The 14,949-nt window shown below is 48.4% G+C and overlaps 1 protein-coding gene across 8 annotated transcripts in view; it reads left to right on the plus strand.

Moving 5' to 3' along the window:
• Positions 1-14,949, plus strand: part of emsy (EMSY transcriptional repressor, BRCA2 interacting) — a 127,471-nt gene that overhangs the window by 64,022 nt on the left and 48,500 nt on the right. For 7 of the 8 annotated variants that reach the window (XM_078401999.1, XM_078402006.1, XM_078402005.1 and 4 more), the window contains one exon: positions 373-2,338. The exons of the other annotated variant lie outside the window; for it this stretch is intronic. In XM_078401999.1, the coding sequence (XP_078258125.1) occupies positions 373-582 (210 nt within the window). In that variant the 3' untranslated portion in view covers positions 583-2,338. Of the gene's footprint in view, positions 1-372; positions 2,339-14,949 lie in introns of those variants that run through there. 8 annotated transcript variants of the gene reach the window in all.

Raw genomic sequence — 14,949 nt, forward strand, 5'->3', positions numbered from 1 at the left:
ATGTCCTTGAAATATTTTTCTACATAAGATTATTAGCCTGTATTCAGTAATTGAGAAGATACAAATAGAAAGGTTTAGTTTAATTTAGAGATACAGCGTGGAAACAAGCCCTTTGGCCCAGCAAGTGTGCGCTGGCCAGCGATCCCCATACACTGGCACTATCCTGCACACTGGAGACAATTTGCAATCTTTACCTAAGCCAATTCACCGACAAACCTATCTCTTTGGAGTGTGCGTCTTTACAGGTATCGCAAACATTTAAGATATTTTTTACCAGAAAAGGCAAATGGGTGAAGATAGGCAGTCAAAGATTTAGTACTTGCATGCTGTTTGATTGCAATGTTAATGATCAATGTTTTCCCTTTGTCCTAGTCTATACCACAGTATTCCATACCAAGTCAATCCAGCTCGAATGTAGTCGTCGAACCCAGTGGTCTTTTGGATATCACAAACTTTACCAGCCAAAGGATCGCTGATGAGGAGTCTGTACAGTATTCAGCCATGGAACAAGATATGGACAGTAGCAACGAGGAAGGTCCAGAACCCAGTTCAACAGACAGCATGGCTGGTCAGCCTCCTTGAAAGACCGGCTCTACTTGAGCAACTAAGATGTTCTACTGTGTCTTGAGAAACTTTTCCATGAGGTGACAAGTGTTTTTTTTAAGAATGTGTACATAGAAACTGTTTTTGGTAGAAAAAAAACATTGTAAAGAAGATTCTGTATACGTACATTTAGAACTTTTAAAGTGAAATAGGTCTTTTAAAAAAAAAAAAAAAGATTGAAGAAGGCTCAATCATTTTCATTTGACTGAAAACTAACCACACCAAGAATTCTTCTTGCCATTCCCAAGAGAAACGTTGGACATATTATTGAAGCCTTTTGGGAAGCAGTCAAAAGAAGACGTACTATTGTGTCGGTAGCTGTCCGGGACTGGAGGTGGGCTCTCCTCAGGGCAGTAAATATCTCTGCACCATTAATAATAAAAAGTTCCCACCTGATATCGAGACATACAGAATAATTACCAATTAGCCTCTTCGCATGCCCGCTGGCTATGTCACACTCGAGATTACTTGTTTACGTCTATTGTGCTAATTTTGTTATGTTAATTGTGTGGATTTATTGATTATCTGGAAATTGAAAAGATGGGAGTTTTTAATAAGACATAGGAGCAGAATTAGGCCATTCAGCCCATCAAGTCTACTCCGCCATTCAATCATGGCTGATCTATCTCTCCCTCCAAACCCCATTCTCCTGTCTTCTCCCCGTCACCCGTACTAATCAAGAATCTATCTGTCTGCCTTAAAAATATTTATTGACTTGGCCTTCACAGCCTTCTGAGACAAAGAATTCCACAGATTCACCACCCTCTGGCTAAAGAAATTCCTCCTCATCTCCTTTCTAAAGGTATGTTCTTTTATTCTGAGGCTGTGTCCTCTAGTCCTAGACTCTCCCACTAGTAGAAACATCCTCTCCACATCCACTTCATTTTCCGGTATCCATTAATGGGTGAGTACTTTGCCTTCAATCATTCTTCCAACTCGGGTCATTTAAAACAAAAAGTCCTACGGGAAGACGGACAACTTGATTTTCCTTTCAAGTTCTTAGTTTTCGAATCTGGGAAATTCATGGAAGATTTTGAGGTAAAACTGAAATTACAAAAATATACTTCTGAGAGCATTTGATAGTTCCAATTAGTGGTATGAATGTTGATTTTTCTAATTTCAAGAAACTCCTGCATTCCCTCTTCCCCACCCTAGTCTTAGTTTTTCTTTAGTTTTAGTGATGCAGCGCGAAAACAGGCCCTTTGGCCCACCGAAATCAGTGATCCCCGCATATTAACACTATCCTACACCCACTCGGGACATTTAATTTACCAGGCCAATTAATCTACCGGTCCCACTCTTTGCATCCTTGTTATCGCATCTTCCCCAGCCAATAATGGGCCATTATGGGCTACACCCTTCCTGAGGTTATCTGTTGCCGGCCCTGATTTGTTTTGACCTTTTCTTGCCTCCAGTTTATCCCCCATCTCTCCATTTTCAGTCTGAAGAAGAGATGCTGCCTGACCCGCTGAGTTACTCCACCACTTTGTGTCCATTTAAAGATGATGACGTTTGTTCAACTGACTGACAGATCATTAACAAGATCACGTATATAAGCTTGAACTATGAGGTAAAACACTTAATCTGGCAATGCTTCAGAATTATCACTTCATCATAATGGAGCTTTGAGATGTCTTGAAGTCATGAAAAGCACTGTAGATATATAGGGTTGGTTCTTTCATTGATTTATCAACTGTGGAAGAATAAAGGAAAATATGCTGTGCGTTTTTCTAAACTAGGCTGTTTGGCTGTTGCATTTAATTAAAAGGTTAATATTTTTGATTGGACTTCAAAAGAATAGGTGTGTCGGCATGAAGATATGCTCTGATTATTGAAGCAAAATGGGTCAGCGCAGACCTTAGTGAAAAGACCATGAATGCTATGCCATGATGTCACCTTCAATTCTCACAAACTTCTTGGCATCTTTTGAAATCTCTTAATGTCGCAGCGGTGGAGTTGCCGCATTACAGCGCCAGAGACCCGGGTTCGATCATTGTTCTTTATCCCTCTACATCATCATTTATATCTCTCGTTTCCTTTATCCCTAACCAGTCTGGAGACGGGTCTCGACCTGAAACATCACCCATTCTTTCTCTCCAGAGATGCTGCCTGTCCCGCTGAATTACTCCAGCTTTTTATGCCAATCTTTGGTTTAAACCAGCATCTGCGGTTCCTTCCTACACATGATACTAAAAAATGTCAGCTCTGAACATGTTTCCATCGTAAGACAGATTCTACTTTCATGATTCATTAAAGAGGCAGTGTAGCAATAGAGTCCCCAGGGTTGCATCACCCAAATTGAGTGTTATCGACACGTGGAAATTGTGGGTAATTATTTGCTGTGCTCCAGACAGAATTATCGAACAAAAGCTTTCAAATTATTTTTTGTTGCAATGATTGAAAAAGAAAAAACTTTCAGCTGGAGTCGACGAGCTTTGGAAAGAAAGGCTGGCTCTCACGCCCAAGAGACTGGGATGGTTGCATGATCAACACTCAAGAGTCAATTTATTGTCACATGTAATAATTAAGGTGCAGTGAAATTTGAGTTACCATACAGCCATACTAAGTAAAAAGCAACAAGACACACAGCCACATAAAGTAAAATTTAACATGAACATCCACCAGATTCCACATTCCTCACTGTGATGGAAGGTAATAAAGTTCAATCATTTTCCTCCTTGTTCACCCACGGTCGGGGCTGTTGAACCGTCCGCAGTCGCCGCTGCCGACTGTCCGAGGCCCTCGCGTCGGGACGATCGAAACTCCGACATCGGGGCGGTTGAAACACTCTCCGCGGCACGGAGCTCCCGAGAGTGGGCCTCTTCTTACCAGAGACCGCGGGCTTCTCGATGTTAAAGTCCACAGGTCTGATGATCGTAGACATTTTCCATGGGCAAGAGTTATTATTTTTCATCATAAGAGAGGGCAGAACTGTGGGATGAACTTGCATGGGTTTCTCAATAGAACTGAGCAGGATTGTTGTTTAGTTTAGAGATACAGTTCTATCCTACACACTGGGGACAATTTACAGAAGCCAATCAACCTACAAACCTGCGACACTTTGGAATGTGGGAGGAAACCGGAACACCGGGCGATAACCCAAGTGGTCACAGGGAGAACGTACAAACTCCGTACGGACAGCACCCGTGGTCAAGATTGAACCCGGGTCTCTGCCACTGTAAGGCGACAACTCTACTCGCTGCGCCACCGTGCCGTCCAAACAATGATAAGGGGCCTAAGACAACGCCCGTAGTCAGGATCGAACTCGGGTCTCTGAGGTTGTAAGCCAGCAACTCTACCGCTGCGCCACTGTGTTCATTTTAATGGCCAATTGCTCTATGTACAAGAATCTTTTTAAAATTAGTTGCACGGGTGTAACTGATTAGATGCAATGTCGTGGCTCTACAAGGCGCTGGTCAGGCTGCATTTGGAATATTGTGAGCAACTGTGGGCCCCGTATCTGAGGAAGGATGTGCTGACTCTGGAGAGGGTCCAGAGGAGGTTTACAAGAATGATCCCAGGAATGAGTGGGTTCGTTTGCTCGTGTGTCAGACGATGTTCTGCCATCCCTTTACCACAGCCAGTGCCATCTCTGCGGAGGTCGTCCGCAGTGCTTGCCTGTCCGCCGAAAGTCAGTAGGTGGGCCATTGACAAATGCAATGTGGAGAGGTACAGACAGAGGTACAGACAGAGTCCGAGAAGCCCCACTCCTTCAGGTTGAGTCCGCAACGCCCCACTCCAGTGCGGATGCGGTTTAGGGCTCTCCAGGTGGTATAAGGCAGGTGGGGTCCTGGTGCCATCTGTTGTTTGGTTTTGGTACCTGGCATGGTCGGCTCTAGTTCCATGAAGCTGTTGCGACTCTTCAAGCGTTTCTTGACATGTTGGTGATTGTGCAAGGGGTGACGGGGGTCTGTGTCCGCATTGAAGCATTCTACTGCAGCTGCCCGATCACGTCTTCGAGATTGAGGGCGTGCAGCGTAGGTTTACTAGGTTAATTCCCAGAATGGTGGGACTGTCATATGTTGAAAGACTGGAGCGACTAGGCTTGTATACACTGGAATTTAGAAGGATGAGAGGAGATCTTATCGAAACGTATAAGATTATTAAGGGGTTGGACACTTTAGAGGCAGGAAACATGTTCCCAATGATGGGGGAGTCCAGAACAAGGCGCCACAGTTTAAGAATAAGGGGTAGGCCATTTAGAACTGAGATGAGGAAAAACTTTTTCAGTCAGAGAGGTGTGAATCTGTGGAATTCTCTGCCTCAGAAGGCAGTGGAGGCCAATTCTCTGAATGCATTCAAGAGAGAGCTAGATAGAGCTCTTAAGGATGGCGGAGTCAGGGGGTATGGGGAGAAGGCAGGAACGGGGTACTGATTGAGAATGATCAGCCATGATCACATTGAATGGCGGTGCTGGCTCGAAGGGCCGAATGGCCTCCTCCTGCACCTGTTGTCTATTGTCTAAAGGCTTGGAGCGTTTTCTCCTCCCTGGGCGACACAGTGACGCAGCGGTGGAGTTGCTGCCTACCAGCGGCAGACACCTAGGTTCGATCCTGACCATGGGTGCTATTGTACGTGGTTTGTACGTTCTCCCTGTGACCACATCGGTTTTCTATGGGTGCTCTGGTTTCCTCCCACACTCCAAAGATCTGTAGGTTAATTGGCTTCTGTAAATTATCACTAGTGTGTAGGATAGATTGTTTGATGGCTTGGACTCAATAGGCCGAAGGGCCTGTTTCCACTCTGTATCTCCGAACTAAACTACAATCAGTCCGAAGAAGGGTCCTGACCTAAATTGTTGCTATGAGGTTGCAGGGTGACTTGGACAGGTTGTGTGAGTGGGCGGATGCATTGCAGATGCAGTTTAATGTGGATAAGTGTGAGGTTATCCACTTTGGTGGTAAGAATAAGAAGGCAGGTTATTATCTGAATGGTGTCAAGTTAGGAAAAGGGGATGTACAACGAGATCTTGGTGTCCTAGTGCATCAATCACTGAAAGGAAGCATGCAGGTACAGCAGGCAGTGAAGAAAGCCAATGGAATGTTGGCCTTCATAACAAGAGGAGTTGAGTATAGGAGCAAAGAGGTCCTTCTACAGTTGTATAGGGCCTTAGTGAGACCGCACCTGGAGTACTGTGTGCAGTTTTGGTCTCCAAATTTGAGGAAGGATATTCTTGCTATTGAGGGTGTGCAGCGTAGGTTTACTAGGTTAATTCCCGGAATGGCGGGACTGTCGTATGTTGAAAGACCGGTCGGTGCGACTAGGCTTGTATACACTGGAATTTAGAAGGATGAGAGGGGATCTTATCGAAACATATAAGATTATTAAGGGGTTGGACACGTTAGAGGCAGGAAACATGTTCCCAATGTTGGGGGAGTCCAGAATCAGAGGCCACAGTTTAGGAATAAGGGATAGGCCATTTTGAATGGAGATGAGGAAAACCTTTTTCAGTCAGAGAGTTGTAAATCTGTGGAATTCACTGCCTCGGAAGGCAGTGGAGGCCAATTCTCTGAATGCATTCAAGAGAGAGCTAGATAGAGCTCTTAAGGATAGCGGAGTCAGGGGGTATGGGGAGAAGGCAGGAACGGGGTACTGATTGAGAATGATCAGCCATGATCACAGTGAATGGTGCTGCTGGCTCAAAGGGCCGAATGGCTTACTCCTGCACCTATTGTCTATAATGCATTGTTTTATAGATACAGCACAGCCTTCGGCCCACCGAGTCCACGACGACCAGTGATCCCCGCACACTAACGCTATCCAACACGCACTAGGGACAATTTTACATTTATACCAAGCCAATTAACCTACTAACTTGTACGCCTTAGGAACGTGGGAGGAAACCAGAGATTCAGGAGAAAACCCACGCAGGTCGCGGGGAGAACGTACAAACTCCGTACAGACAAGCACTCGTAATCGGGATGGAACCCGGGTCTCTGGTGCTGTGTGGCAGCAACTCTACCGCTGCGCCACTGTGTCACCCCGTTATTTATGCTGCTAATTGGACCCTGACGTTGAAATAGACTTGGCTTCTACATTCAGGACAGAGTGGAAGAAATTGTGTGAGGAAAGGTTCCTTTAACTGAGCCAAACCTTGGACTTCTTGCAAAAGAATGGAAATTACTGTTCAGTACTCCTGGGAGAGAAAGTTAGAGAGAGAATCTGAGTTCAGTTGAACTAGTTTCAATTATGTTCTAAGCTTTAAAATCACAGCTGGACTAGTTTATAGATTTGGCTGAATTTCCTTGCTATTAAATTATAGTAGCAAGCTGGATTTCCCAGTATCTGTTTAAAACAAAAAGTTCATTATACTGTGAGATCATTTCTGCACCAAGCTATTTTTAATCGTCTTATTTCCTCTTCACCTGCCTTCTGCTGCAACATCTCCCAGGCTTCAATAATTCCTAGACTGGGCCACCATGGGCCAAATGGCCTCATTCTATGCTACCGTGCTAATTGCCCAGCTATCGGAAGGATAGTTTTAGTTATAGTTTTAGGGTTACAGCGCGGAAACAGGCCCTTCGTCCCACCGAGTCCGCACCGATCAGCACATTAACACAAGCCTGCCCACATGAGGGACAATTTACACGTATACCAAGTACACAATAGGTGCAGGAGTCGGCCATTTGGCCCTTCGAGCCAGCACCACCATTCAATGTGATCATGGCTGATCATTCTCAATCAGTACCCCGTTCCTGCCTTCTCCCCATACCCCCTAACACCGCTATCCTTAAGAGCTCTATCCAGCTCTCTCTTGAATGCATTCAGAGAATTGGCCTCCACTGCCTTCTGAGGCAGAGAATTCCACAGATTTACAACTCTCTGACTGGTCAGTGCAAACCCAGTGGGCCGAAGGGCCTGTTTCCACACTGGATCTCCAAAGTCTAAGGAAAGAACCAAAGCAGAAATAATGGACGTAAAGATTTGCAGGTTAGTTGGCTTTGGTAAAAACTGTAATTGTCCACGCGTTAGTGTTAGTGTGAATCGCTGGTCGGCATAGGCTCGGTCCACCGAGGGGCCTGGTTCTGCTCTGTATCTCTCGTCTAAAGTCTAAGGAACCTGTTCTGTTCATTAATTGGATGCATTTCCAACATCCCGCATAAAGACTTAGTCACCATTTCCTGTTGACAGTCCAAACCATTCAACCAACAAAGTCAGGATTGTTTACGCCAAGATTCCCTGAAACTGATGACTAATGAGTGCATGAAACCTGTATTCCCAGTCACAAAGTGTATGGGACGAGCTGCCGGAGCAGGTGCCTTCGCAACGTTTAAGAAACTTTTAGACAAGTACCTGGAGAGGACAGGTTTAGAGGGATATGAGCCAAACGTAGGTGTTTGTCGATTTATAAACACTGAGTACAACAGTAAAACCAGACATGGATCTACAGTAGGCAGGTGGGAAAACAGTTTACAGATTCCAGTTTAGTTTATTGTCACGTGTACCGAGCGAGGTACAGTGAAAAGCTTTAGTTGCGTGCTAACCAGTCAGCGGAAAGACAATACATGATTACAAAACATGACTAGTGTTGTTGGGGCATGTTGGCCGGTGTGGGCAAGTTGGGCCGAAGGGCTTGTTCTTGAGGCATGTTGGCTGCTGTGGGCAAGTTGGGCTGAAGGGCCTGTTGTTGGGGCATATTGGCCGGTGTGGGAAAGTTGGGCCGAAGGGCCTGTTTCCACACTGCATCACTCTGTGACTCAATCAGTCACAGTTGCAAAACTGATTCACAGGAAATCTATTCCCACGTATAGTTTTAGACAACAGAGTTATTTTGGAAAATAACCCCTCTTGAGTGATGTAATTGTGTCTGCCGCATTATTAGCTAAGCACATCTTCAGATCAATGAATGGTACGTTATTGTCACCTGTGGCATGTCACAGTGGCATGCTTTGTTTTGTTGCTTACCGTAGCCAAGTATGCAAAGAGTCACCACGTAAAGGGCGCTGACAAACTGACAAAAAAGTGTTCAATGTTGTCTCTAATGCTCCCCTTTTGTTCTCGGTGGTGGCCCCCTCCCCCCACGCTGGGTCCCCCTTTGTCCTCTTGGGACCCCCTTTGTTCTCAGCCCCTCCCCCTGTCCCCCCATGCTGGGTCCCCCCTTGTTCTCACCTCCCCCTAGGGTTGCCAACTATCTCACTCCCGAATAAGGGACAAGGTGACATCACTGCCCCACGCCCCACGTGACCTCGCCCAGCCAGCGGCCACGTGCTCCCGCTCCACCATTGGCGGCCGCATGGGCAGGGAGGCGGGTTGCTATGCAACCTCCGTAAAGTGCCGCCTGGTCCTCCACACCTGCACCTGTCCGGGCCTACACTGTCCGGGCCTACACTGTCCGGGCCTACACTGTCCGGGCCTACACTGTCCGGGCCTACACTGTCCGGGCCTACACTGTCCGGGCCTACACTGTCCGGGCCTACACTGTCCGGGCCTACACTGTCCGGGCCTACACTGTCCGGGCCTACACTGTCCGGGCCTACACTGTCCGGGCCTACACTGTCCGGGCCTACACTGTCCGGGCCTACACTGTCCGGGCCTACAGCGCCCCCCCCCCCCGGGCCTAATATGGGACAAGGGGCTAATACAGGACAGTTGGCAATCCTACCTCTTCCCACCCCCACCCCCCCCCCCCCACTCTGGATCCCCCTTTATTCTCTTGGGACCCCCTTTGTTCTCAGCCCCCCCCCTCCCCCCATGTTGGGTCTCCCCATGTTCTCAGCAGCCGCCCCCTCTCCAGGTCCCCCTTTGTTCTCTTGGCTCCTCACCCCCCACGCTGGGTTCCTCTTTGTTCTCGGAGGCCACATGTCCTCGACCGACCACCAAAGCCCCGTCGCGTACCCGCCCCACCTCCGCCGCTGGGTCCCCTCCAGCCGCCCACCGCGAGCTTCCTGGGATCAATCCTGGAATTCCCTCCCAAATCGTTGCCTCCACTCCTCTCACTTTCTTTAAAAAACTCATTATGCGTCATTGTGCGGGTCAGGCAGCACGTCTGGAGAAAAGGAATGGGTGACGTTTTGGGTCGAGACCTTTCCTCAGACTGAGAGTCAGAGGAAAAGGAACTGCAGGTGCTGGTTTACACCGTAGAGAGAGAGACGCAAGATGCCGGAGTAACTCAGCGGGTCAGGTCGCATCTCTGGAGAGAAGGAATGGGTGACTTTTCGGTTAGAGACCGAAGGAGTCTCGACCCGAAGACGTACAGGTTTGTAGGTTAATTGTCTTCAGTGAATTGTCCCTTGTGTGTGGAATCATCGTTGCTATCCCCCGAGGTGGAGGGTGACGGTCTACGTTCCTTCACAGAACGAAGATGCCTGTGCGTGTGTTTATTTAACGTGCATTTGATGTTGCAGTCCAAGAAGCACACGGTCCTTCACAAATCAATCAACTAATTCCAACGGCAAAGGAACCAAGGACGATTGGAGCTGATAGATCTGTTGCAGCCTTCATCCGCCTTCACGGCGGCACGGTGGCGCAGCGGTAGAGTTGCCGCCTTACAGCGAATGTAGCGCCGGAGACTCTGGTTCGATCCTGACTACGGGCGCCGTCTGTACGGAGTTTGTACGTTCTCCCCGTGACCTGCGTGGGTTTTCTCCGAGAGCTTCGGTTTCCTCCCACACTCCAAAGACGTACAGGTATGTAGGTTAATTGGCTGGGCAAATGTTAAAAAATAATAATAATTGTCCCTAATGGGTGTAGGATAGTGTTAGTGTGCGGGGATCGCTGGGCGGCGCGGACCCCGTGGGCCGAAGGGCCTGTTTCTGCGCTGTATCTCTAAATTTAAAAAAAACAACCGTTGAGTTACATATAAAATTATAAAAGGACTGGACAAGCTAGATGCAGGAAAAATGTTCCCAATGTTGGGTGAGTCCAGAACCAGGGGCCACACAGTCTAAGAATAAAGGGGAGGCCATTTAAAACTGAGGTGAGAAGAAACATTTTCACCCAGAGAGTTGTGAATTTGCGGAATTCTCTGCCACAGAGGGCAGTGGAGGCCAATTCACTGGATGGATTTAAGAGAAAGTTAGGTAGAGCTCTAGGGGCTAGCGGAATCAAGGGATATGGGGAGAAGGCAGGCACGGGTTACTGATTGTGGATGATCAGCCATGATCACAATGAATGACGGTGGTGGCTTGAAGGGCCGAATGGCCTCCTCCTGCACCTATTTTCTATGTTTCTAACTGAGCGTCGATCCTGAATGAGTTAAGCATCAGGCTGCTTCCACTTCAGTCTCCCAGTGTGTGTCCGAGGATGGTTTAGTTTATCTTTATTGGATTTCTAATGGGAAGCTAAGAAAGAGTCAGGTCCCGGGAGGATTGGGGAACATCGGCTCAGGGAAAGTTGGCCAAAATTGCAGACCGAAATATATCACAACGGGATGTTGTGGCAGAGATGGGGAGGGGAGAGAGAGAGACAACAGAGTGTCTCGTTTCTAGTCCCTCACGGGATACCTGGGCCACAGGCCAAACCTCAAAGCATTTCCAGTGTTATGGAGAAGATAGCAATGGGTTTCATTGACCTGAAATGCACTGTTACAGAACCGGGCTCGGAGATGGGGTATAAGTAATAGGAAGGAGAATTACTGTGGAACAGAGACTGGCGAAGAGAGGAGAGGAGAGGGACGTCGGCTCACTGGGTGATACACTAGGGTTGGCAACTGTCCCGTATTAGCCGGGTCATCCCATATATTGGGCTAAATTTGTTTGTCCCATAAGGGACTGCCCTTGTCCCGTATTTGGGCCTGGGGAGCCCTGTCAGCCCGGGCACGGTAGGCCCGGGGGCCGCTTTAGGCCTGGACACTGTTGGCCAGGGGGGCACTGTAGGCCCGGGGGCCACTGTAGGCCCGGACACTGTTCGCCCAGGGGCCGCTGTAGGCCCAGAGACTGTAGGCCTGGGGGCCGTTATAGGCCCGGACACTGTAGGCTGGGGGGGGGGGGCACTGTAGGCCCAGACAGTGTAGGCCCAGACAGTGTAGGCCCAGACAGTGTAGGCCCAGACAGTGTAGGCCCAGACAGTGTAGGCCCAGACAGTGTAGGCCCAGACAGTGTAGGCCCGGAGGCCCCGGCACCGCCTAACGGAAGTTGCATAGCAACCTGCCTCCGGGCACGGGCAGCCGTCATTGGAGGAGCGGGAGTGCGTGGCCGCTGGCTGGGTGAGGTCACGTGGGGCGCGGGGCGGTGACGTCACCTTTTGTCCCTTATTTGGGAGTGAAAGTTGGCAACCCATTGAAACACACGTCCAAGGGAAGGTGACGGCTGGAGGCCCTGCAGCAGCCTGGGGCTCGCCTGGATCGGGCACCGCTCCATAAGACCCAGAACGCGGACTGGACTTGCCTCTTGCATGTGGGTTCAATGTACCATTTCTGTACACTTTGCTCATCGGGGATTGTGCTTAGATACGGCAATACTGTACTGGTCTGTTTGTAAGAAAATAATTTCACTGTATGTCTGCACTTCGGATATGAAGAGGAAGATTGTAAAATCTTGTCCCATTCCTTATTCTCCCTGCTCCCCTTGGGCAGAAGATCCAGAAGCTTGAAAGCACGCACCCCCCAGACTCACAAACAGTTTTTCCCCTCTGTTATCAGGCTTCTGAACGGCCCTTCCATAAACTAGGGTACTGTCCAATTCACCTCTACCCCGTTGCGGACATTTTAGATTTTAGATTTAGAGATACAGAGCGGAAACAGGCTCTTCGGCCCACCGAGTCCGCACCGCCCAGCGATCCCCGCACGTTAACACGATCTTACACACACTAGGGACAATTTTTACATTTGCCCAGCCAATTAACCTACATACCTGTACGTCTTTGGAGTGTGGGAGGAAACTGAAGATCTCGGAGAAAACCCACGCAGGTCACGGGGAGAACGTACAAACTCCGTACAGACGGCGCCCGTAGTCGGGATCGAACCCGGGTCTCTGGCGCTGCATTTGCTTTCAGGCGGCAACTCTACCGCTGCGCCACCGTGACGACTTTGGACTTTGTGGAACTGATGCGCTACAATGCTGAGAACTATATTCTGCACTTCGTATCTTTTCCTTTGCGCTACCTATTGTACGGGTTTAAGGCCTAGATTGGGGGACAGTCATAACTCCCCCCCCCACCGGGTGGAAATCGAGGCCATGGCTTTAAGGTCAGAAGGAACGTTCATGGGAAAGTTTTTAGACACAGAGGGTGGTGGGTGCCTGGAATGTACTGCCAGGGGTGGTGTTGGGGGCAGATACGATAGTGTCTTTTGCAGATGGAAAAACAATGATGGAAATGAAGGAAAATAGATCATGTGTAGGCAAAGGAGACTTGTTTACCATGGCATCTATAATGCACGGACATTCACAAGTTGTAGGTGTAGAATTAGGCCATTCGGCCCATCGAGTCTACTCCGCCATTCAATCATGGTTGATCTCTGCCTCCTAGTCCCATTTTCCTGCCTTCTCCCCATAACCCTTGACACCCGTTCTAATCAAGAATTTGTCCATCTCTGCCTTAGAAATATCCACTGTCTCGGCCTCCACAGCCCCGTGTGGCAATGAGTTCCACAGATTAACCACCCTCTGACTAAAGAAGTTCCTCCTCACCTCCTTTCTAAAAGAGCGCCCTTTAATTCTGAGGCTGTGACCTCTGGTCCTAGACTCTCCCACCAGTGGAAACATCATTCACAAAATGCCAGAGTAACTCAGCAGGTCAGGCAGCATCTCAGGAGAGAGGGAATGGGTGACGTTTCGGGTCGAGACCCCTTTTCAGACTGATTGTTTTTCCAAAGTCCCTTTTCTACTAGATTGTTCTATGTTCTGTGTAACTCTCTGGATATCTTTAGAGATACAGCGCGGAAACAGGCTCTTCGGCCCAACAAGTTAATACTGACTAACGATCACCCTGGCTAGCACTACCCTACACACTAGGAGTGTGGGAGCAAACCGGAGCACCCGGAGAAAACCCACGCGGTCACAGAGAGAACGTGCAAACTCTGTACAGACAGCACCTGTAATCGTGATCAAACCCGGGTCTCTGGCGCTGTAAGACAGCAGCTCTACCACCGCACCGCCACGCTGCCCTTTACGCTGGGAAAGTGCATATCAATGCAATGCGGTCCTGATAATACCTTTTAAAGCTTTCAACCCTCAGTCTCTGATCTATGTGGAGACGAGGAACTTCAGATGCTGATTTACACAAAAGGGGACACACAGTGCTGGAGTACTGTGGCGGCACGGTGGCGCAGCGGTAGAGTTGCTGCCTTACAGCGCCGGAGACCCAGGTTCGATCCTGACTACGGGCGCTGCCTGTACGGAGTTTGTACGCTCTCCCCGTGACCTGCGTGGGTTTTCTGCGAAATCTTCGGTTTCCTCCCACACTCCAAAGAATTGCAGGTTTGTAGGTAAAGTGGCTTGGTAAATGTAAAAATTGTCCCTAGTGCGCTTTGGATAGTGGTAATACGTAGGGATTGCTGGTCGGCGCGGTCTCGGTGCTCCAAAGGGCCTGTTTCTGCGCTGTATCTCTAAACTAGTCTGAACTAATGTATCTCAGCGGGTCAGGCAGCATCTCTGGAGAACAGGGATACGTGATGCTTTGGGTCGAGGCTGAAAAAGTCTGATCGATGTTTAAAAATCCCAGATGAGGACTATGTGACCTATCTATCCAGTCCACACAATGTTTAATTAACATGGTTACATCTCCATGCCAACAACTCAGCAGCAAACATCTACATGAAATACTCACAACAGGCTGCTAAAATTGCTTTCCCTTTCCGCCCTAATTTCTGGGACATTATGGAGTTCATTTAATTTGGTTTTAGGAGATGACTAATTGTAGGACTATGCTGGTGAAGATAGGGTTTTGAAGTTCAGTGGTTAGCTCGAGTTGAGGTTGGTTTGTGTGATGTTATGACACAGCCCAGACCATCACACAAAACAAACCCTTTCATGGACTACACCTCGCGCTGCCTCGGCAAGGCCAGCAGCATCATCAAGGACCAGTCTCACCCCGGCCACTCCCTCTTCTCCCCTCTCCCATCGGGCAAAAGGTACAGAAGTGTGAAAACGGACACCTCCAGATTCAGGGACAGTTTCTTCCCGGCTGTTAGCAGGCAACTGAACCATCTAAAGGTCCTGAGCTACCAGAAACCTCATTGGAGACTCTTGGACTAACTTCAATCAGACTTTACTGGACTTTATCTTGCACCAAAGGTTATTGCCTTTATTCCCTCTATCATGTACGCTATGGACAGCTGGATTGTAATCATGTATTGTCTTTCTGCTGACTGGTTAGCACGCAACAAAAAGCTTTTCATTGTACCTCGATACACGTGACAATAAACGAAACTAAATGAAACACTGGTGAGAGCTATATTCTGCACTCTGT

This window comes from Rhinoraja longicauda, chromosome 7, assembly GCF_053455715.1.
Source record: "Rhinoraja longicauda isolate Sanriku21f chromosome 7, sRhiLon1.1, whole genome shotgun sequence".
NCBI lineage: Eukaryota > Metazoa > Chordata > Chondrichthyes > Rajiformes > Arhynchobatidae > Rhinoraja > Rhinoraja longicauda.